The 22331-nt window shown below is 39.6% G+C and overlaps 2 protein-coding genes across 28 annotated transcripts in view; one reads left to right on the top strand and one right to left on the bottom strand.

Annotated features, from left to right (window-relative positions):
- Window positions 1–2848, bottom strand: part of LOC129732294 (sodium/hydrogen exchanger 3) — a 92155-nt gene extending 89307 nt beyond the window's left edge. For 5 of the 27 annotated variants that reach the window (XR_008729224.1, XR_008729225.1, XM_055693054.1 and 2 more), the window contains exon 1: window positions 485–1116. The gene's annotated coding sequence lies outside the window, so the exon portion shown is untranslated. Of the gene's footprint in view, window positions 1–484; window positions 1118–2722 lie in introns of those variants that run through there. The other 22 variants (XM_055693046.1, XM_055693065.1, XM_055693049.1 and 19 more) reach the window with 10 other exon arrangements.
- A 12105-nt stretch (window positions 2849–14953) lies between these two features.
- Window positions 14954–22331, top strand: part of LOC129731198 (uncharacterized) — a 28689-nt gene continuing 21311 nt past the window's right edge. The window contains exons 1-4 of the mRNA XM_055691015.1: window positions 14954–15406; window positions 18278–18466; window positions 18534–18758; window positions 18816–18967. Of these exons, the coding sequence (XP_055546990.1) occupies window positions 15221–15406; window positions 18278–18466; window positions 18534–18758; window positions 18816–18967 (752 nt within the window). The 5' untranslated portion in view covers window positions 14954–15220. The remainder of the gene's footprint in view (window positions 15407–18277; window positions 18467–18533; window positions 18759–18815; window positions 18968–22331) is intronic.

The raw sequence follows: 22331 nt of genomic DNA, 5'->3' as shown, positions 1-22331 counted from the left end.
TTCGAATTTTCATTGTTTTGGATAAAAAAAATAATTCTTTATTGTAGCAAAAGAAATGGTAGCGTGGATGTTTTTGCTTTCAACCTGGGTACGATCTCTATTCCAAGTCACGACAACAAAGACACACTTCGATTCGAAGCAAGACAAAGTGTGGCAGAAAGCGCATCGACTGCCGAAGCTATATCTTCAACAGACAAGAAACCAAAAACCATTTCCACCAAACTGCATCGCATTGGGATGCTACTAGCCAAAGAAAAGGCCATCCAGCTTCTAGCTGCCGTTCAAAAACATGTTGTCCTGCACGGTCATTGCAGCGCAAGACTGTAGGTCAAAGAAAATCGATAGAGCCGCCTGGTAAATTTCAGCTACGGGCCAACAGAAGCAAGCTTCGCCGTTTGATAACCACCGTAATATATAGAACGAGTTTGGCAACAGTTTGATTATGCTAATAAAATCGATTTTTATCTACTAGCTGGAATATTACCTTGACAGTCTCCTTTGCTGCTACCAATGTCTGATGGTGCGTAAACGGAGAAATTGAAGGTTACAAATTATATAACCTCTAGTTGTCAAAACTTCCAGTGGATTGTTTTTGGTATATTACGTTAGGTGAATTGCCCGTACACTATTTACTTGTTTAAAAACATGACAAGAAATGGTTCCATTTCTTTTGTTCATTTAATACGCATCAACGAAACCCATTCCGCTCATTAGCATTTATTATTTTCCTATTTTCTTTTTTATACACCACCTTCATAGCAAAACCATCGCACACAGAATTTTCTCCAGCAAATGCCAAAAACACTTATGTAACCAAATTTTCCATTCGCCCACAAGAAAGAGAACATGTAACCACAAAATAACACCTTACACTTATCACTGATTGAGAACCTTCTTCATACCAAAACCACATCTGCTATCACGACAAATGTCTGCTTCGAACCAAAAACTGCCCGGATTTCACTGACTTGCGTTGGTTGCAGTGGAAACCTTCCAGCAAATAGCGTTTTCACGAACAGCGTATGCAATGCGGCCGCCATTTCTAGGTTCTGCGACTGAAATGATCACAGCCTGGCTCGTTTTCCCAGCGAATAGCTGTAAATTTTCTCTCTCTCGAACAGTCCCTGGTTGGTAAACTTGGCACATTGCATCTAAAATAACAGGGCAAACGTTCGCCGGAGCATACTAGGTTACGAATCGAGCGATACTAAAAACGATGCTCTCGGAAAATGAGGAAATCGAGGATGCAAGAGAGTTGCCTGCTGGTACAGGAGAAAAGTTACCATGTGACTTGTCGGCATTGTTATCAAACAAATGGGAGTCAAAACAGAAACGAAATAATTTTTACGAACACATGCGAGGTGAAGTTTTCTTTCCGACCAATGTTTGAGCTACAAATAATAAGTCATTTTTACCCACATCGACCACATCAGACTTACAATATGACAAAATTTAAGTTCGTTATAAGATTAAACTACTAAAAGGTTGTTTGTTCAGAAGATTGAGAAAAAACAAACCCATTTCCTCTGCCATTCCGAAATGTTTCTATTCTGTTTATCAACAGCTGACTTTGACAGGCTTCAAGACGCAAGCGCAGAGGTTCTTGTTTCTGTTTAGTTTCATTATTCTCCTCGCTTTTGTCCGCTACATTTGTGTACAATTCGAATTTCACTCTTGTTTATACCCGAAAAACAACTGAAGTGCAAGTGAAGTAATAGATTAGTCGCGCGTGCCCACTGATATCAATCTGACAATGGAACTTTTGAAATTTAGTACAATTCTTTGATTTGGCTGTTTTTGGGAACTAATAACTTAAAAATGAAAACAATATCGCGAAACTACGCTTTAACATTCACGTGATCTCGCAGAAAGTGAACCTCATTTCAGTTGCTCTTATCTTTATGATTGAAGGTTTGTCTAGCGTGTACCGTATAATCTAGTCTAGTCCATCTCGGGCAAAACAATGATACAGTTGGTGATATTCCAGATATTGTGCAAACAGTTTACTCTAGCGGTTTTGTGATTATATTATTGATCAAGCTACTTAAACACTGACGAGTAGCTACTGCTAGAGTGACCTTTAAGCCAGATGTAAGTCAGTGTGTTTGACTTGATGATATCGGGCTTATCAGTACTGATGCTCCAATTGGCTAGGCTAGAAAAGGTTATCTTTTAGAGGCTTACACGTTGGGCACTAGCTTTGAACATGTGCTAGATTTCAAGTTCTTGTTTGATTTGGCATTAAGCAGACAGGCACTTCGTAATACTTGCTTCGGAGGTTCTAATACTGACATTCTGTTGAATACTGGTTGGAAATAAGTAAGAAGCTTAGCATATTCAATACCTCTAATTATGATAAAAAAGCAGTTTGCACCACTTAGTATACAATTTAAACAAAAGGGCTCATTTAGTGGCGCATGGAGTTTTTTCAATGTCTCAATAATTACTCCGCGGCCATCAGTATAATTTTGTTCAAAATTGCATTGAACTTGAAAGCCGACACTTGCCTTTACAAGTGAACAAGTTAGCCATGCTGCAAGGTTTTTGTTTGTGATTAAGTTTGATTCGATTATATCTTGATACTTCCTTGATACTTCCACATTTAATTATCTCTTTCCTTAGTTGACTTATCTTTAAAAACAGTTGCATGCGATTATATTTATTTCTTTAGACATCTTCCATTTATTGCATGTTCCTTAAAACTATTCTAATCTCCACCTACCTTTTAGTAGTTATTATCTTTTCTTTGCTTCACACATGAACTTATGAAAAATTTCTTCGAACCAGATTTCTCGTTCCACTGCTGTTGGGCAGAAATTACCGGATCGCAGAACATCGGCCGACCAACTGAACGACATGATAAGTGTTCCCTCTCGAGGAAGCTCTCCCCAGTCATTCATAGGAATAGAGAAATGAACATTTTATCAGTTAATTAAAAGCCTTTATACCGTCAGTATACCTCTTCTTTGCCAGCCGACAGGTGATTTTCTAGAAATCAAAACTGTTTACGTATCAAACGTCCCTGATTTCAAACGGATTATTATGCATTTTATTCAGAAAATTTTAGACATAATAATATAATTGTGTTTGATATGAAAGCTAAAAAAAGCGAATGTCTGTCTGTTTCTAATCTTTACAAAGACAACAACTATTGAATCGATAACGGTGAAAATTTGAATGTAGCTAGCCATTTTTTTTGAGTGACGCGCGTTTCTTTGTTATGCAGTTTCCCTTATGTTAGTCTAGTTAACAGTAGGGAAGTATTCTTCCCCTAAATCTTTATAAATTTGAAAACTATTAAATCAATTCATATATTTAATGAGATTTTAGGTTTTTCAGTTTACAGTTCTAACGAAAATAAAAAAAAATGGTGAATTTGTTATAGTAAAATTAAAAACAACATTAAATAAACACGACAAGTATTAATTTTTGAAATGATCTATGCCATAGAATTAGATTACATTCTATGACATAGATCATGTGTCAATGATCAAGTGATCAATTGTCAGCGGTATTGGAAATGTGGAGTGTGACAAAATCGGTGTATAGTTTCGTACAGTCCAATAATTACTAATAAGATACATACAAAATTCCATATCTTCACTAATTTTGATCCATTTACATTAAAATTTCTATTTGATAGTTATGGAAACAACTCTTCCAGAATCTAAAAGTTAAACGATTGGGAGTTAGTAGAATAAAATATAATTGTGGATCAAAAACTAATCTGAGGCTTACGAGAATTTAACCAAACAGTTTTGACTCAAGAAACTATGGAGTATTTTTTGTGATTAATCATTTGGATATGATTTTCAAAAAATAAATCATTTGGATATGGTTTTTAAAAAGATAATTTTGGTTAGTTCAATGTAACTAATTAGAATTATTAGAGTTGACCAAGCATAATAACAACGAAGCTTAATGTATTCTTTTCGACGTACTTTTCCGTACCACGAACAACTGACCTTTATTATTGAAACACCCGAACCTTATTCATTTGTTCGTTTAGGTGTCAAATATTAGAGTCCAACTTCCATTCTGTACTGTTCATTAAACACAAACTTTGCGGCCCGAGGTTTTTTTTTTATTCTCGCTTATTTTCCGTCGGTCTAGTTCCGCCACTGTTATGGCCAATCACCGACGCCCAGGGAGGCGACTCCACACCCAGGACCCTGACTCACGACCCGTTTATTAACGGACCGGCGCCAACGGATTTACTGCCTCATGCGATGGAAGGCGTGATCCCAGAAGTTTTTCGCCTCAGAAAATCTCCCGGTGTCGGCTAGGATTGAATCTAGACCAGTTGGGTTGGTTGTGAGTGGATCACGCCACCTCACAACCATCAACACCTATGTCGGCGGTGGGATTCGAACCCAGGCGTCGAGCGTGGTTGGCGGAGACGTTACCAACCACGCTAGGCCCCCGCCCTTGCGGCCCACAGTTAATACACACGATAATTGTGAAGTTGGCATTGCAATCCTACCAAGTCGCACCTGAGCCAGGATTCCAACAAATGACGTCTGGCTTGTTATTAGACCAGCATTTTAACCTAAAAACCAGATGATATCCTGAAATATATATGTTTCACATATACAATCACATAAACATATAGATGAATTTATTGTTATCTTTAACCTGTTTTTACTATTCATACATGAAAATCTTAACAGCAGACAAAAACAAAAATGAAATTTCCAGTTACGTTTTTCTTATATCATTTATTTTGGACATCCCAAGCAGACGAGTACAAAAATTAAACACGGATAGTCTACACAGAGGCGTAAACAAAGCTATTGATGCAACAACGGCAGTGCATAAGTACTTGTAACAGTACGGCAGTGGTATAAAAATTCGCTGAATGTTAATGCTTGTCTCATGAAGAATTGAGTGAAAAGTTACCAATTTAGACTCTACAACTCTCAAAATATTATAACATAGGCAATTCTACAATCACGGGACATTGAATGTTTTAATTCTTGATAAGTGTAAAGCGAGCATGCAAAGAAAACAGTATAGTTGTGTTACAGTATAAATTTTTGCTCAAAACTTTTGAGTTTAACAATTAATAAAACCAAAATTAATCCACCTAGCGGTCAGACCCAGCCTTTCTCATTCAAACTTTTATTTGTTTCAATAGATTTACATGAACGCTTCAATCCAATAAATGTATATTCACTCTTAAGGTTCTAAAATATTGATGTTGTAATCTATACATATAAAAATGCAGTCCGGTCTGTCTGCCTGTCTGTCTATCTGATCCATATAGGCTCGAAAACTACCGAACCGATCGACGTGAAAAATTGTATGTAGGGGTTTTTGGTGCCGATAAAGGTTCCTATAATAGTTTAAAACCCCTCCCTTTTCTGGAAGAGAGGGGTCCCATACAAATGAAACATACATTTCTGCACAACTCAAGAACAAACCAAGCAAATGAAACCGAATTTAGCATGTGGATGTTTTGAGGGGTAACAAATATGTCCATAATGGTTCGACACCCCTACCTTTTCGGGAAGGGAGGGGTTCCATACAAATGAAACACAAATTTCTGCACATCTCGAGAACTAACCAACTAAATAGAACCATATTTGGCAAGTGATTGTTTTTAGTGGTAACAAATTTGTTCCGTAATCGACCTTAGGCAACATTTTGGATTGTAAGATGGCAACTTCCGGTTTCTGGAAAACAAAAAAAAATGGCCGATTTCCACCCAATATAACAATATACGGATCTAGAATGATACTCAGGAGCTAAAATCGATCGGAATGTCATTATGAAATCCAAAATGGCGACTTCCGGTTTCGGAAAAACAGCGGCAAACGAGCAAATACCACCCAATATGGGTATTTCCGGAACCGTAATGATGCACTGGAGCCACAAATCGACTTCAGACAACATTTTGAATAGGAAGATGGCAACTTCCGGTTTCTGGAAAATGGTCTGAAATGGACGATTCCCATTAAATATGAGTATCTCCGGAACCAGAAAGATGGACAGAAGCTAAGAATTGATCACAGACACAATCTTGAATTTTAAGATGGTGACCTCCGGTGTCTGGCAAACAGCCGGAAATGAACAAATACCATTCAATATGAGTGTTTTCGGAACCAGAATTACGCCCAGATAACAGAAATTGATTTCACAGGCAATTTCAAAGTCCAAAATGACGACTTTCGGTTTCTGAAAAACAGCCCAAAGTGACCAAATACCACCCAATATGAGTATCTCCGGAGCCAGAATGTTGCAAGAAGCTAAAAATTGACCTCGGACACCATTATGAATTGAAGGATGGCAAATTTTGGTTTCTGGAAAACAGCCAGAAATGGCCGATTCCCGTCAAACATGAGTATCTCTGGATAGAATGATACACAGCAGCTGAAATCGACCACAGGCCCCATATTGGATTCTAGGTTAGCGACTTCCGGTTTCTGGGAAACAGCCGAAAATGATCGAATAACACCCAAAATGGGTTTTCTTCAACCAGAATGACGCTCAGATGCTAGAAATTATCTTAAATACCATTTTGAAATCCAAGATGGCGACTACCGGTTTGGGAAAAACAGCCTAAAATAAACAAATACTACCCAATATGAGTATCTCTGAAACCAGAATGATGCATGTAGCTAACAATTGACCTCAGGCACCATTTTAAATTGCTAAATGGCAACTTCTAGGAAACAGTCGAAAATGACCGAATAATGCTCAATATGGATATTTCCGTAATCGAGATGATGCATAGAAACCAAACATTGACCTTGGACAACATTTTGAATTTAAAAGCGACCACTTTTAGTTTCTGGAAAACAACCAAAATAACTAAATACCTCCCAATATGGGTATTTCCGGTGTCAGATCGATGCCAGAAAATCTACTGAAAATGACCGAATACCACCGAATATGAATATATTCAGAATTAAGGCGATGTACAGAAACCAAAAGTCGAGAATGTTGTCATTTAGATAAAACCGATCATTTTAAACGATTTGTTATTTGACTTTGATTATATCTTATGGCCGATTCGTCGTGCATTTGCAGAATTAAAAACACATCGCAAGGAATCAATGAATTTGAAACGTTAAAATAGTAGGATACCACATTTAAATTATGTTGAGGCCACATATATCGATCAAAGCAGGTATAGTTTTAAATAGTCTTTGAATTTCTTTTTTTTTTCATAACTTTTGAGCCACATATCAAATTGTTATGAAGTTTGTTATTTGTAAGTTTGAGAGATGACTCGTTCGTATGACACTAGTTATGTTCCAATAAGTCATGTAATCTTTGAGATAATAGACTTTCGTTGTTTTATTAACAATTTAATACATAACGGTTGCTTGAGTTCGATTATAATCAAATGAAATGGAAACGTATAGGGCAGCAAAACTGTTCAAACATAATTCATCAGTTAACCCTGAATTAGCCCGCTTATCTGATAATATTATTGATCAAATCGGTTGTGTAGTTCCAGAGATAATGAAGTTACGTGGTTTTCACATTTCGGTACATTTTAGACGAAGTTACAGTTCGATTACAGTAAAATCAATAGGGTGTTATGAGCAGCTAGACTTATTATTTGACACTAGTTTTGTGGAAATTGGGTCAGCCATTTCTGAGAAAAGTGAGTGAGTCCAAGTAGTCTTCGGAATATGTTCCTTTTCATAGCTGGATTTCACATTTTTGAACATAACAGGCAAAGTAATAGTCCGATTGCAAAACAAATCAATAGGGTCTTATGGGGCAACTAGACCTTCCATTTGACACTGATTTTATGAAAATCGGTTCAGCCATCTCTGAGAAACATGAGTGAGATTAAACAGTCTTCAGAACACGTTTCTTTTCATAACTTTTGAACCACAAGTTCAATCTTTATAAAATTCAAAAGTAAATGGTTTTCCAGGTAGTTTCATGATTTTTACATTTTGATACATAACCTCCAAACTAAGAATCTGATTACAATGAAATATAATAGGGTTTTATGGGGCAACTAAACCTTTCATTTGCAATTAATTTCATGAAAATCGGTCCAGCCATTTCTGAGAAAAGTGAGTGAGAATAAAAATCTGCACATACACACACATACACACACACACACACACACATACTCGCAGAAAATGCTCAGCTCGTCGAGCTGAGTCGAATGATATATACCATTCGACCCTTTGGAGCACTTTTATTCTTTCGGTTTTGCAAGTGATTGCTATACCTTTCTAGGAGAAAGGCAAAAATGTTCGATGTAATTACACTCAGAAAAATCTTCCAAATGCAATTAAAAATGTTCAATCCTGTTTACTAATTATATTGCCACTTAAACATTGCAGTTATAAGACTACCGTTTTATTCCATTCATTCAGGCATGACTAACCGAAAAGTGTGGGTAATCACGAAACTGTTGTTAATATTTTATTTGGTTTTCGATAAAAACCACTTCGAGCCGAGCGCACGTGGCCAACGAGTTTATTTTTATACTTACACCATTCATCACTTCAGCAGATTCTTGCGGTAGTCTCCGTAGTTTGAGTTGGTAGATATGAAAATGCATTCATTCAATGGTTGACATGTGGGTGTGATCAACACTAGGAAAAGCACCCGAAACCAAGTAGGTCCATAGAAAAGTCATTACTCTGCAATGAGTAGCTTCATATTTCGTTCGAATTTATTCGGAACATGATAAAAGGTACACTGCACATATTAAAGTTTTTTATATTAAAAACCATGAAGTTTTAACTATCTAACTAACCATTAGACAATTGACAAAAAATGCCATTCATTCGTCTAGGTCAGTTCTAATTTTGTCTATGGAGTCTATAGAGTTCACGTTTCATGATGCCACTGAGCAAAATCGTGCCAAATGACCTATGGTCGAATATCGATAATATTTTATTTGAATGAAACTTTGCACACGTTTTTGTCTTAGCAAAATAAGTCTTTTTCACAGATGAAGTGATTTTTATGCTCATGAATTATTTTCTAAACGAACGTATGCATTTTTTTCCCCAACCCAATATTAGCTTAGTTGCCAAAAAAATTCCGGCAGTTACCGAAACAATCGCCATGGTGGACAAAAACATGTGTGTAGGCATGTTTTCGAGGTCTTTCCTCATTTCATTTTTCAATTTTTCGACAATTTTCGCAACAAAATTGTTGGGGAAATTTGACGCTTCAGGTTTGCACAGAAATTCTCGATGGGACGCAGCTGAGGGACGATGAGCGATTTCGCCGACTTGTGCCGCTCCATCTCTTTCGCTTTTGGCTTCGAGTAGTCCACATCCGGCCAGAACATCGCGCCTTCGCCCTTTTAGTATTTCTTGATGAACGACGCAGTTTCCAGCAAGCACTTCGTACTATGAATTTCCCCGTTCACGGCTAACCGGAGCGAAAGCATAGCGGCTTTGACATTTTCTTCTCACTGCGTGTCAGCCACAGCAGCACCTTTTTGGGAAACTTGGTGTGTAAAATGAGCTTCACCTCGTAGCTCACTTCCTTCGTGAGAGAAGTAAAATACGAAGTGCCCTGCCAGTCATTGCCATCCAGGGTGAGATAGGTCTCGTTGTCCGTCACCTACCATTGACCTACCGACCAAGCGCACACAGCGATGCAGCCAGTTTTGCCTCGGTCTTCCTTTTCAGCACCTTTAGAGCTTCTCGCCGCTCAGGGTCGCCGACCGTCCTGAACCGGACCTTCTTTGGATGTTCTGATTGTAAAATTGTATGTAATTGATTGTAAAATACGAAGTGCCCTGCCAGTCATTGCCATCCAGGGTGAGATAGGTCTCGTTGTCCGTCACCTACCATTGACCTACCGACCAAGCGCACACAGCGATGCAGCCAGTTTTGCCTCGGTCTTCTTTTTCAGCACCTTTAGAGCTTCTCGCCGCTCAGGGTCGCCGACCGTCCTGAACCGGACCTTCTTTGGATGTTCTGATTGATTGTTGCCAAGATATTGTAAATGCCGGAACGGGCATATTTGTCCTTCACAAAATGCCGCATGATGTCCATTTTCGACGCGGCGAAATACTGTTCATTGAACACGCACACTTATGATTGGAGTAGCTTTACTGTTTTTGTCATCACGGTTAAAGATTGACTGATAGAGCTATAAATTGGGGTACTGACTCATAGACTCTTGATATGGGATTTTTTTTTTCATTTAGAAAAAAGGTTACGAAAAATGAAATAAATGACAAACAAAAGCGAAAATTAACAGCGTCACTATCACCTGACGATTTCCAATGGATGACTTTTTCATCCTGTTCGTAATGATAGGTCGGTTGGAGATGTTCTGTTCTATGCAGAATATCATGTGTTACAGCAATTTCAACGAGGTTATTTTTAACGAAAAATGAAACGGTCGAATCGAGCATGGTTCGATAATTTTAATATAATTCTTGTTTAGGACAACATACATCTCTAATTTTGACATATTATATGTAAAAAAATATGAGCTTTCGAATTAAATAAAAAAAATTTGAGAGGTAGATGGACACCTATTAATAATATCAATTTTTCTGAAAAAAAAAACGATATGAAGGATAAATTCAATATGGCGACCACCCACTTCAATATTTGCAAAAGAAGGCCCTATATTTTCCCTTCCAAATTATATGTTGGTTAAGATGATTCCATAGAGAAATTCAAGAGCTAGACCAATTTTGGTGAGCCAAGTTATAATGATGGGTCTAAAAATAGTGTTGATTTCCAGTTAACGAAGGGTTCATCAATTTGATCAACCAGTTTTTCACTCACTCAAGGTGGGCTTTCAAAAATATACAATTGGAATCGTTTTCAATACCATCATGTAAATAGTGAGCCGGTCTCAGCGGGAATTGCTTATCTATTTTATTGACGTAGAATACGTCTTACGGCAACAATTACAGGGACCCAATTTCAATACAGGGATCCAATTTCAAAACCGAAAACATCGAGAGCGTCACAAAAATTGTCCAATTTCAAACGTTTTAAACCCAGTCAGTTTCCAACCGATTACTATCATTTTTGCAGCAATCGATTGGAAAATCATTTAAGCACCCGTCCAAATGCAAAAAATTGTAATCTGATTGTTCAAACTATTGTTATATTGAAAATTGTTGAACAATGTCGAAACGCAAATGTCGATTTTTGATTGGTCGCTTGCTGCCTTTCCCTAAATAGGACGACAGAATGGAGTATCTAGTTAACCGGGAATGCACTCTTTGGGCTATATAAGAGACTGTTTCTCCTCAAGCGAATCAGTTGATTAGCAGCAGGCAGCAGCATCGGACATCAACACCGATGGCAGTAGGCGAAGGCAGCGTGGATCAGCAGCGAGCAACAGCGGCGGTGGTAGTGGTTAGCTGCAGTCCTACCTCTTTCAGTTCGGCTCCCCTTCGATCTGAGTTGGACCCCACCAGCGGTAATCCGATTCAGATAACGTTGGGCAAATACAACCCGAAACTGAAAGAGACTCGCACCGCCAGGTGGATTGAGAAGCCACCATCATCCAGCGTATGTATATACAGGGTATATGCACATAACGTGTGAATATTTGAAGCGTGTGTCCCTAATATATAAGGTGTGGGTGGCTTGCTTTAAAGCGTGTGTGTATGTTTATGGCGTGTATGCATACCTATAGCGCGAGTGTGCATCTTTATAGCGCGAGCGGCACCGCCACCACCACCGCCACCGCCATCACCACCGCCACCACCACCGCTACCGCCGCCACCACCGCCACCGCCGGCACCATCACCACCAACGCCACCATCACCACCACCGCCACCACCACCAGCTATATAAGAGACTTTCTCCTCAAGCAAAACAGTTTACTAGCAGCAGGCAACAACAGCGAACATCAACACCGATGGCAGTAGGCGAAGTGGATCAGAAGCGGGCAACAGCGGCGGTGGTAGTGGTTAGCTGCAGTTCTTACCTCTTACAGTTCGGCTACCCTTCGATCTGAGTTGGACCCCACCAGCGGTAATCCGATTCAGATATCGTTGGGCAAATACAACCCGAAACTGAAAGAGACTCGCACCGCCAGGTGGATTGAGAAGCCACCATCATCCAGCGTATGTATATACAGGGTGTATGCACATAACGTGTGAATATTTGAAGCGTGTGTCCCTAATATATAAGGTGTGTGTGGCTTGCTTTAAAGCGTGTGTGTATGTTTATGGCGTGTATGCATACCTATAGCGCGAGTGTGCATCTTTATAGCGCGTGCGGCACCGCCACCACCACCGCCACCGCCATCACCACCGCCACCACCACCGCTACCGCCGCCACCATCACCACCACCGCCACCGCCGCCACCATCACCACCAACGCCACCATCACCACCACCGCCACCACCACCAGCTATATAAGAGACTTTCTCCTCAAGCAAAACAGTTTACTAGCAGCAGGCAACAACAGCGAACATCAACACCGATGGCAGTAGGCGAAGTGGATCAGAAGCGGGCAACAGCGGCGGTGGTAGTGGTTAGCTGCAGTTCTTACCTCTTTCATTTCGGCTACCCTTCGATCTGAAGTGGACCCCACCAGCGGTAATCCGATTCAGATATCGTTGGGCAAATACAACCCGAAACTGAAAGAGACTCGCACCGCCAGGTGGATTGATAAGCCACCATCATCCAGCGTATGTATATACAGGGTGTATGCACATAACGTGTGAATATTTGAAGCGTGTGTCCCTAATATATAAGGTGTGTGTGGCTTGCTTTAAAGCGTGTGTGTATGTTTATGGCGTGTATGCATGCCTGTAGCGCGAGTGTGCATCTTTATAGCGCGTGCGGCACCGCCACCACCACCGCCACCGCCATCAACACCGCCACCACCACCACTTTCTGGCAGGTCGGAATCGAGAGATTAGTTAAGTTCAAAATACGACTCATTGTGTGCTCACTAGCACCACATAGCGGTAAAATTTCACACTGAATTGGCCACCATACAGTAGCCTTTGGCCTTCGGAACAAGTTTGCTGAAAACCGAAACTTTCTAGGTTGTCAAAAACACGAGATATCCGCCTATTCCAGGTGATGCTAAACTTTTCGGGAGGCGTTGCAATATTCAAACTGGGTGTTGCAATACTCAGTAAGGGGCCATCCACATACCACGTGGACAGATTTTTAACGATTTTGACCCCCCCCTCCCCCTTCGTGGACAACTGCCCATATAAATTTTGAAAAAATTGTATGTACCGTGGACATTACCCAACCCCCCCCCCCCCCCCCTCAAAGCTGTCCACGTGGTATGTGGATGGCCCCTAAAGCGATTCCAAACTTATGACAGGTAGTGTAATTGCTAACAAATCACCTCATGTAGAATTTGATTATCACTGTGAATCATTCAAAACTAAAAAAAAAATTTGCCATGTTGAAAAAATATTCACTTGTCAATAAATGGCATTGACAAACACAATTAACCTCAAAGTTTATCTGAAGAATTAACCCCAATTCAGTGTATTCCCAAACCTATTCCAAGTAATTGCTAACAAATCACCTCATGTAGAATTTGATTATCACTGTGAATCATTCAAAACAAAAAAAAAAATTTGCCATGTTGAAAAAATATTCACTTGTCAATAAATGGCAATGACAAACACAATTAACCTCAAAGTTTATCTGAAGAATTAACCCCAATTCAGTGTATTCCCAAACCTATTCCAAGAAATACATTGGCATAAGACAGGCTGTCGTATTCTACGTTACCTCTGCGGTCGTGTCTTATAAACAACCTCTTCAACTTTTTTATATATTTTTTCGTTAATCAGGGTAGACTAAATACAGCTTTGATTTAGATGAACGAAAGAAATCGTACTCGTAGTTGATTTATCATCTCAAAAATCATTTAATATCATTAGAAAATAATAATTCTCTGGAACTGAATCTTCATGAAAAATACTTAAAAAGTTGTTTATAAGACATGATCGCAAAATTAACGTAGAACTACGACAGCTTGTCTTAAAATAGGTTTGAGAATACAAATTAAGATTTTTCTTTCACTCGCACGTATTGTTATATTCTGTTGCCTATCTGCTAGCTGTTATAAACAACTGAGTAGCTGATAAAGTTCTGAAAATGGTAGAAAATTTACCGAGATAACAACAGAACGAGAATCATCCCACAAGTCATGTAAAAGGCAATCTGCAATAAAGAGGAATTAGTTTTTTTTGATTGGTTTCAGCAGAAGGAGGCTTTCATATAGCCCAAAAGTACATTACCGATTAACTAGGTATAATCAGAGGTCGAAATCGGTGTTTCAACAAGGCTTGACAATTTTCAATAGTACAATAGTTCAAATAATCAAACTACAGGTTTCTGAATTTAAGCGGGTACATAGATGATTTTCCAATCGATTGCTGTGAGAATGAAGGAAATCGGTGGAAACTAACTGAGTTCGATGTTTTAGGTTTTTGAATTTGTACCCCAATAATGCCGTAAGACGTAACTCTACGTCAAAAATGACAATTTTTAAAATAAAAAAAATGTGAATGCTGAAAAAAAATTTATAGAAAAAATATATTTCAGCGTATCTTTCTTACAAGGCATGATTGTTTTCTCTCAGACAGTTATTTATACAACCAAAGGTTTCTGAGCTGCAACACTTCAAATAATGCCTGTGCAAAAATCCATATATCCTTTTAGAAAATTACTCTTAAGGGCTCCACCCGTAAAAAATATTTTGCTTGCTAAGCCAAGCACGTGTGCAAATTTTACTCGAATGAAAAAATATGGTCGATAAGAATATAGTTTTATTTTCAGGTCATCTTACAAAAAGAAATGAAAAATAACTTTACTCGACTCACATTGTTTCTCTAAATTATCCAATTCACTCATCCTTAACTGCAATGGAATACATATCTCGATAGTCTCTACTAACTAAATGTGCTTTCCATTCTAAAACGGAGAGAAAACGTTTCCACACTCTCACCAGCTCTGGGGCTTGCCGTTACGTGACACTGCTGAGCAGTGATTGCCATATCTCACCCTCAGTGTTGATCGTGTCATCGATTGCGGTGGTTTTAAAAACCGTTGGGCGCGAACAGAGACAAACCGCGATCCAATCGGCCATATGGAAAAACATATTCGAGACGGGTATCCCGATTTTCCTACAAAATTTTTGGTGCATGTGCTGAGTGCAGTCTTACAGAGTGACTTACCGCGTCCTAAGGAAAACAATTAATTTTATCCCGCTGTACGTTCGGTAATTATAGGCTGTAAAAAGAGCATTCAGAGACAGCAGTAACGGCAATGGCCGGCGTTTTATTCATAGTGCAGATACCTACGGCCAAGTACGAGGTTATCTTACGCCAGAAAGAAAAGGAAAAAACTAAATCGAATTCGGCTGAGGTAACCAATGAAAAGCGCGACAACAAGGATGGAACCGAGGAAACTATACCATTTCTCACGCCACAACCACGGAAACACGTTCTGACGGTAATCATCGGAGCTATATTTCTTCTGACAAAATAACCTCTCACAATGGTTTTCTTCACCACGCGTTGTTGTGCATTGTAATTTTCAACTAGTTTACTAAGCAAAGTGTTCAACTGGTTTAGTGTACACAAGTTACGCCGTTAACAACTATGAAAGGCAGAGCAGGCGTCGTGCCATTTCAGCCCGATTAAATGATTGTTGTGTGATTGATTTGTCTAGTCTAGTTAAAATCTCAGATAAGAGAAAGAAAATACAATATTCACATCTCAGGCGGCAATTTCACCTTTGAACCTTTGTGAAAGGTTATCCTGGAATGGAATTTTCGAAATGATGTCATACAACTATTTCAATTACTAGGAATTCGACGGCGTTGATCGGTTAGCAACCAACAGCGATGTCAGGCAGAGTACTAATGCATAATATGGGAAATGTGTCAAAAAGAATTTTTGTTCAACTACTTTTCTTTCCTACTTGAAATTTGTATTCGTAAGCACAAAAAGCTTGACACTATTTCCACAACTTTCATGCTCAACTTTTATTGATTTTGGCATTAGGTACGATAAGATCTTATCGTGTATGCAAATAAATAGCGGCCATCAACGGTGGCTCAGCATTTTGACGTGTAATTAGTCACCAATTATCATCTCAAGCATACGCGCAGTGAACAAGTTTAGGGGAATTGTGGGTAAAATGAACAGGGGTGGTAAAATGGACACCCGTTCAAATCTCGACTATTACGTTGAAAAATAGTACAAACTTCTTTGGCACCTTATCTTAGAGGCACTAGAAGCTATTTGAGACAAAGTATGCGACATGATACAGTCAAACAGTCAAAATAATAAACAAAAACAAAAACACGTGTACATTCGTGGTGGTGATGTTATTTTTGGCCTACAAAAAACAAGGTTTTTTCTAGTGTAAAACAATATTTTATAACGTTTTTTCTGCAAATATCTGTACTCAGACAACTAACCAGCAGAAATCATCAAAGGTTAGTAATTGTTCAAATGATTTTCTCAATACATTGAGGTATTTTCAATAATATGTATGTGCGGGTAAAATGGACAGCCCATGGTGATGGGGAAAAAACTGTGTTAATTTCCGTTGAAAAATCTAGATGCTTCGTGTTTATATAAGAAAAACGCAAAGGAAAACTCGGACCGATGAACAGATGACCGCGGCCAAACGTACCGTTGAATACGGAATGTCCGTAAAAAACCTTCCACCATTTCTAAGTTTCTTGCGGATAAGGTCATATATTGTTTTTAATTCTACGACAAACGGTGAAAATTGAACTGTTGGTGAATGCATAAATGTATTACGTGCTATGGAACAACATTTTACTATCTGTGAAAGGATAATTAATGTTCACGCCCAAGGTGTCCATATTACCACCGCCATATGTTCATTTTACCCACACGTGTCCATTTTACCCCCAAAAAACTGCTTTCGAAAATGCTCATGAAAACTACGAAAAATACTATATTTGAGTACTTCTTCTTATTTTTTGTATTAACCCTTAGTGGCTCAGTTAATGTACGCTATCGACTCGTAGTTGTAGTGTTAAACTGTGGAGGAAATCGGGAAATGGCCTAGGGTGTCCATTTTATCACCCCTTCCCCTATATCAAAAATGTGACATTCACTACTAAACTAATGAGCACATTAACACGGTTTTAGTATGAAAAGTTTAGCTGTTATACGAACTTCAGTTCGCAACATATGATTTAATTTGTTGTTATTACTTTGATCAACATATATTTTCGATCCAAAAGCTTCCTATTACATCTCCAGTCACAGCCGATCTGACACACCTGGAACAAACAAGACCAAGACTGTAATTTTTGCAGTGCAGCTCATTATGTGACACAGATTTCAATCTATGTACCACTTGTGTATACCCTCTTTTTTAACAAGTATGGGATGTTTGAATTTCTAATTGAAAATTTGTTTTACATTATTGGATTTTTTGTGGTCCCCGTGGCTTTGTGCAGGGCCGGATTTAGACGGTGGGGGGCCCGGGGCAAATTTGTTTGTGAGGCCCTCTTTTCTAAAAACAAACAAAGGTAACGTTCTGGAAGGTGACGAGCAAAAAAAAAAGGTCGCCTAAGGACTAGGGGGGCCCCTTGAATCGGGAGGCCCGGGGCATTTGCCCCTCTTGGCCCCCCCTTAAATACGGGCCTGGCTCTGTGGTTAGCGATGTCGGTCGGCTAGCTCTCCCACACGGTTGTGATATCGGGTTCGATTCCCCATCGAGTCGAGGATCTTTTCGAGCTGGAAATTTTCTCGACTCAGCACTGGGGCACGGTGTATCGTTGTATTTATCCTACACATGCAAAATGTGCCAAAAAAACAATATCGATAACGGATTCTCTCAACTAATCTAGTTGATCGAGACCGCTATAGCCCCAAGGCTAAGCGTGCGATATTGAATATATTATTGGATTTTTATATTTCTTTCAACTTTAATTCGATTTCCCCTGTTTCCTTTTTTAATTTTTTTCTCACTTTCTATGTTTCCAACAAGACATAGACTATTAATGCATTTGCTTTTCTAATTAACAAAAATATTTAGCGTCTAGTTAGTGTATAGACAAAACACAACAAAAACCAGCTGAGTTCACTCCAGCTGCTGAGTGAAATCATGCTAAATATAAATCGACTAACTGAGAGAGCATGAAACCAAAATAACTGTGACTGCCATCAGCCCCACATGTGTACGAGCAGGTACATACCAGTACAATTTTCTGGCTGATCGCCACCTTGTTAATTACTTGAACACAAGCGCACCTGCCGGTTTAAGTGAATACGGCAGATCAATATTTTTTGATTTCATCTACAGATTTATTTATTTATATTCAACTTGTCACAGGATAAAGACCCGCTTCCCAGTTTCGATGATCGAGAACAAAAAGAACCAAATCTGAAAGAGGGTGGCGACGCTCCACAGCCACCGCCTCCTAGTTTAGTTGTTCCGACCATCAACCTGCCGGATGATGATGCCTCGAACGATCCGGAAACACCACAGAATAATGAAGATGATGTACAGCAATCGCTTGCGGTAGGTTTTCTGTAGCTCAGGCCTTCTAAAACACAATGATTCATGTGAATCGAACTTTTCATCAAAGGTACCATTCGATCGAACCTCGGCACTGCGGAAGTCCTGGGAAGGGTTCAAAGATATCCTGAGTTCGGCCAGAAAGGATAAGGAAAAGAACTCTCGTGAGGCAGCGGCCGAGAAATTCAACCTTAATGCCGACTCGCCGTTGGAAACCGTAATGAAAGACATTCTCCAGGATCAGAAAATTACCTCCGCCGCCTGGATCGAAACCAACAGGGGCAAAGGATATCAGGTAGTGGAAAATAAGATCAAATATTATTTGTAATTAGTTATATGACCTATGTTTTAGATAACATTTTCTATGGAATCCGGCAGTAAATGTGATGATGTTATCTATTTGCTCAATTCTTGGGGTATTGGAGAGCGGTTCAACTCGACGATTACGATTACCTCATGTACGCTGTTTACTGAACAACCACCGGAGGATGACATTGCTTCGGAGTGAGTATCACGTGCATTACTAGATACTTTGATTTTATCGTAGATCAATATTATTATAGTACTTTCTATTACACCTTCAAAAATCACAAGAATAAGTTGAGGAAAGGATGGACAGAACCAACAACAAAAAATTGTTGTTGTGTTTAAACTTACTAGTCTAATTCAAGGATGTAAATTATCACTCGCGCTCATTTTTTCACAAGCCGATAGCTCATTTAATAAGCGTATTTTGGTATAACTTTGTGTGACGCACTTGATGTCTTCAAGTAGTACTACAACTTTGTCGAAGAAGGTATTACTCGTAGTCAAACCCCGGAGCCGTTAGAGCACATTTGAGAAAATAGCCGCGATCGTGATAACTATCGCGATAATTTGCAAGCATGTGCTCTCACAGCTCCGGTGTTTTAGTACGAGTAATACTCTCTTCAACAATGCTGTAGTACTACTTGAGAACTGGAAGTTCTTCATACAAAGTTGTTCAGAATTAGGCTTATTAAATGAGCTATCGACTTGCGAAAAAATGAGCGTGAGTGATAATTTACATCTTTAGTCTGATTATCAAACTATTTTTATTCAATCGATATTATGAAGAAAATTGTACGTGTAAGACTTACGAGATTTGAGAGCATCTCTTTTATTTATCAACAAAACTTCGCACAACAAACCGTTCTTTTAAAATTCGTCTGTAATAGTTTTTTTTTGTAAAAATTGCTTTCTAGAATTTGGATTTTTTCCAAATTTAAAAAAAAGGAAAATTTGACTCAACACATTAAATATCGTGATAATTATCACCATTGATGCAATGGTTATCATCTGTAAGTCCTATACGATGGATATGACCATTGAAGGATTAGACATGAACTGGGAGATCACACAAATATAATCATGTTTGTTTGTTTGTTTGTTTGTTTATTTAGGACATTTTACACCAAGTATTTTGGTGCATTCGTGTCTTTTAAAAATGTTAACAATTTTCGTTTACAGTAGTTTGTACAAATCTGTTTCTTTTAAGCAATTTAATAATTTTGTCTCGTTTTCGTCGATGTTTTGAAGAATTGGTTGGAGATTCGTCGCGGTTATTCCATGTTTTTGTCTCGTGACCTCATATTTTCTACAGTGCAACAGAATGTGACGGACGTCGAGTACTGTTCCACAAGTTTCACCAGTGGGTGGGGATTCTTTTTCCATCAAGAAGGTGTGAGTTAGTCGTGTATGCCCAATTCGAAGTCTGGTAAGAACTCGTTGATCTGCAGCGTTGTCTCGGTCGGTCCATCGATATGTATCGGGTTTAACTTCGCGCAGTTTCACGTCACGTTCAGTGAACCACCGTCTTGCCCAATGTTCTCGCAGTTCTCTTTTGGCGGTTCTCAGTGCTGGAATCGGTATATTTTTTGGTGATTGTCTCCTCGCATCATTTGCGAGTCGATCTGCCGCTTCGTTACCCGATACTCCCGCGTGGCTCGGGATCCAACAAAACTGAATGTTTTTGATACGAGCTGCTGCTTCGATTGCATGGATCCAGGGGTGTTTTGTTTGTCCAGATTCAAGTGCAGATAGGCTGCTTGCAGAGTCTGTCATGATCACTGGATTATTAGTGTTGCGTATTTTTAATGCTGTTTTAATCGCGTATGCCTCGGCCGAGAACACGCTACACTGTTGTGGCAGTCCAACTGACTTCGCATAACCACTGCCAAAAGTGCCGGCGCCTACAGTTTCATCCAGTTTTGAACCATCGGTATACATTATTACCGATTCGCTGAATCGACGGGTGAGCACTTCTTGTACGATCGGTAGAACTATCTCTGGAGGATCACCTGCTTTCACGTGTTTTTTTACATCCCAGTTAACAATAGGCTTGCTAAGGTACCAGGGCCGATTTTTGTGTCGCAATTGCTGGCAGAGGAGTCCCGGTTAGTTGTTGTTTTAAAGCGGATGCACGATGTGTGAGTGGAAGATTGATATTGCTGCTATTTTTTTCTAGTTGTTGAATTGCGATTCGAATTAGGCGCTGAGCCGCAAGTATGTCAAAGGGTAGCATTCCGGATTCAGCCATTACTGCGACGATTGGGCTGGTAACAAATGCACCAGAAGCAAAGCGTATCATATGGTTGTAAGCGGACGCAAGGTTTTGTAATGTTGTTTGACCTCTACTAGTGAGGCTTATTCCATATAAAAGTTTTGAGGTAACAATTGCAGATCCCACTTGAAGCAAAGATGTCCGGTGCCCACGTGGGAGTTTAGCCCCGATCATTTTGAGTATTCGAAGCCTCGACTCGCATGATTTTTTTGTAAGTTTGCAGTGGGTCTTGAAATTAAGGGTTCGATCTACAGAGATGCCAAGGATTTTCAGCAGATTGGTCTTGGGGACGGTGGCATTATCGATGGTGATGCTTCTTACAGGGTCTCGGCGTGTATTGGGGCTGCAATAGAAAGTCCAAGATTTCGCTGCCGAGATACTAAAGCCGACGTTTTTGGACCATTTAGCAACTGCCTTTACAGCTTGCTGCATTTTACGGTATAACGGCTGATTTTTGGCCCGCCGTAGCACGAGCAGAATATCGTCTGCATAGACCAGTATATCTATTCCAGGAGGGATCACTCTGAAGATGGGTTGCATTGCCACAAGAAAAAGAGTGACAGACAGAACAGAGCCTTGAGGGACTCCGTTTTCCAGGGGGTGTGGTTGAGATAAATGTTCTCCTACATTCACCTGGAACATACGCTCAGATAAAAAACTTCGAAGTATGTTGAACATTCGACCAAGTATTCGCCAGTTTTTTAGTGTACGCAGAATACCGTATCGCCAACTTGTGTCGTACGCTTTTGACAAGTCTAGTGATGCGATGAGGCAGTGCTCATCAGTCGTTGGAAGTGATTTTTCTAGTTCGGCAAAGTATAAATCCGTTATTCTTTGAAACTCACGCGGGTAGCTGGATGTCGCTGATTTTTCACTGTAATACTCTGCTAGTTTTTCGGCTACTTCAGTTGGGTCGCTTGTGAATTCATCCGCTTGTTTAAGAGTTATCTTTCGCTGTTGTCGTCTGCCGCGCAGGATGTTCACTGTTCGCCAGAGGGCAGTCGATGTGTTACATGGGGAAATTTTGGCCACAAAATTTTCCCAAGATTGTTGCTTTGCTTGTTGTATGACTTTTCTTACTGTTTGCCGTGCCTTTTGAAATTGCCTCAGAGCTTCATTTTTGTTCGGATCCGTACTTGGTAAGCGCCGTAGTATTCTAAGCTGCTTTCTTCGAGCTTTGATTGCCGTTTTAACTTCAGGACACCACCATGGAACAGCTTTTGGTCCAACCCTTCCGCTGGTTCGTGGTATACTTGCGTTAGCTGCTGTCAGGATTTGTTCAGTGAA

The sequence above is a fragment of the Wyeomyia smithii genome, chromosome 3, assembly GCF_029784165.1.
Source record: "Wyeomyia smithii strain HCP4-BCI-WySm-NY-G18 chromosome 3, ASM2978416v1, whole genome shotgun sequence".
Lineage (NCBI taxonomy): Eukaryota > Metazoa > Arthropoda > Insecta > Diptera > Culicidae > Wyeomyia > Wyeomyia smithii.
This window is presented reverse-complemented; position numbering and strand designations above follow the sequence as displayed.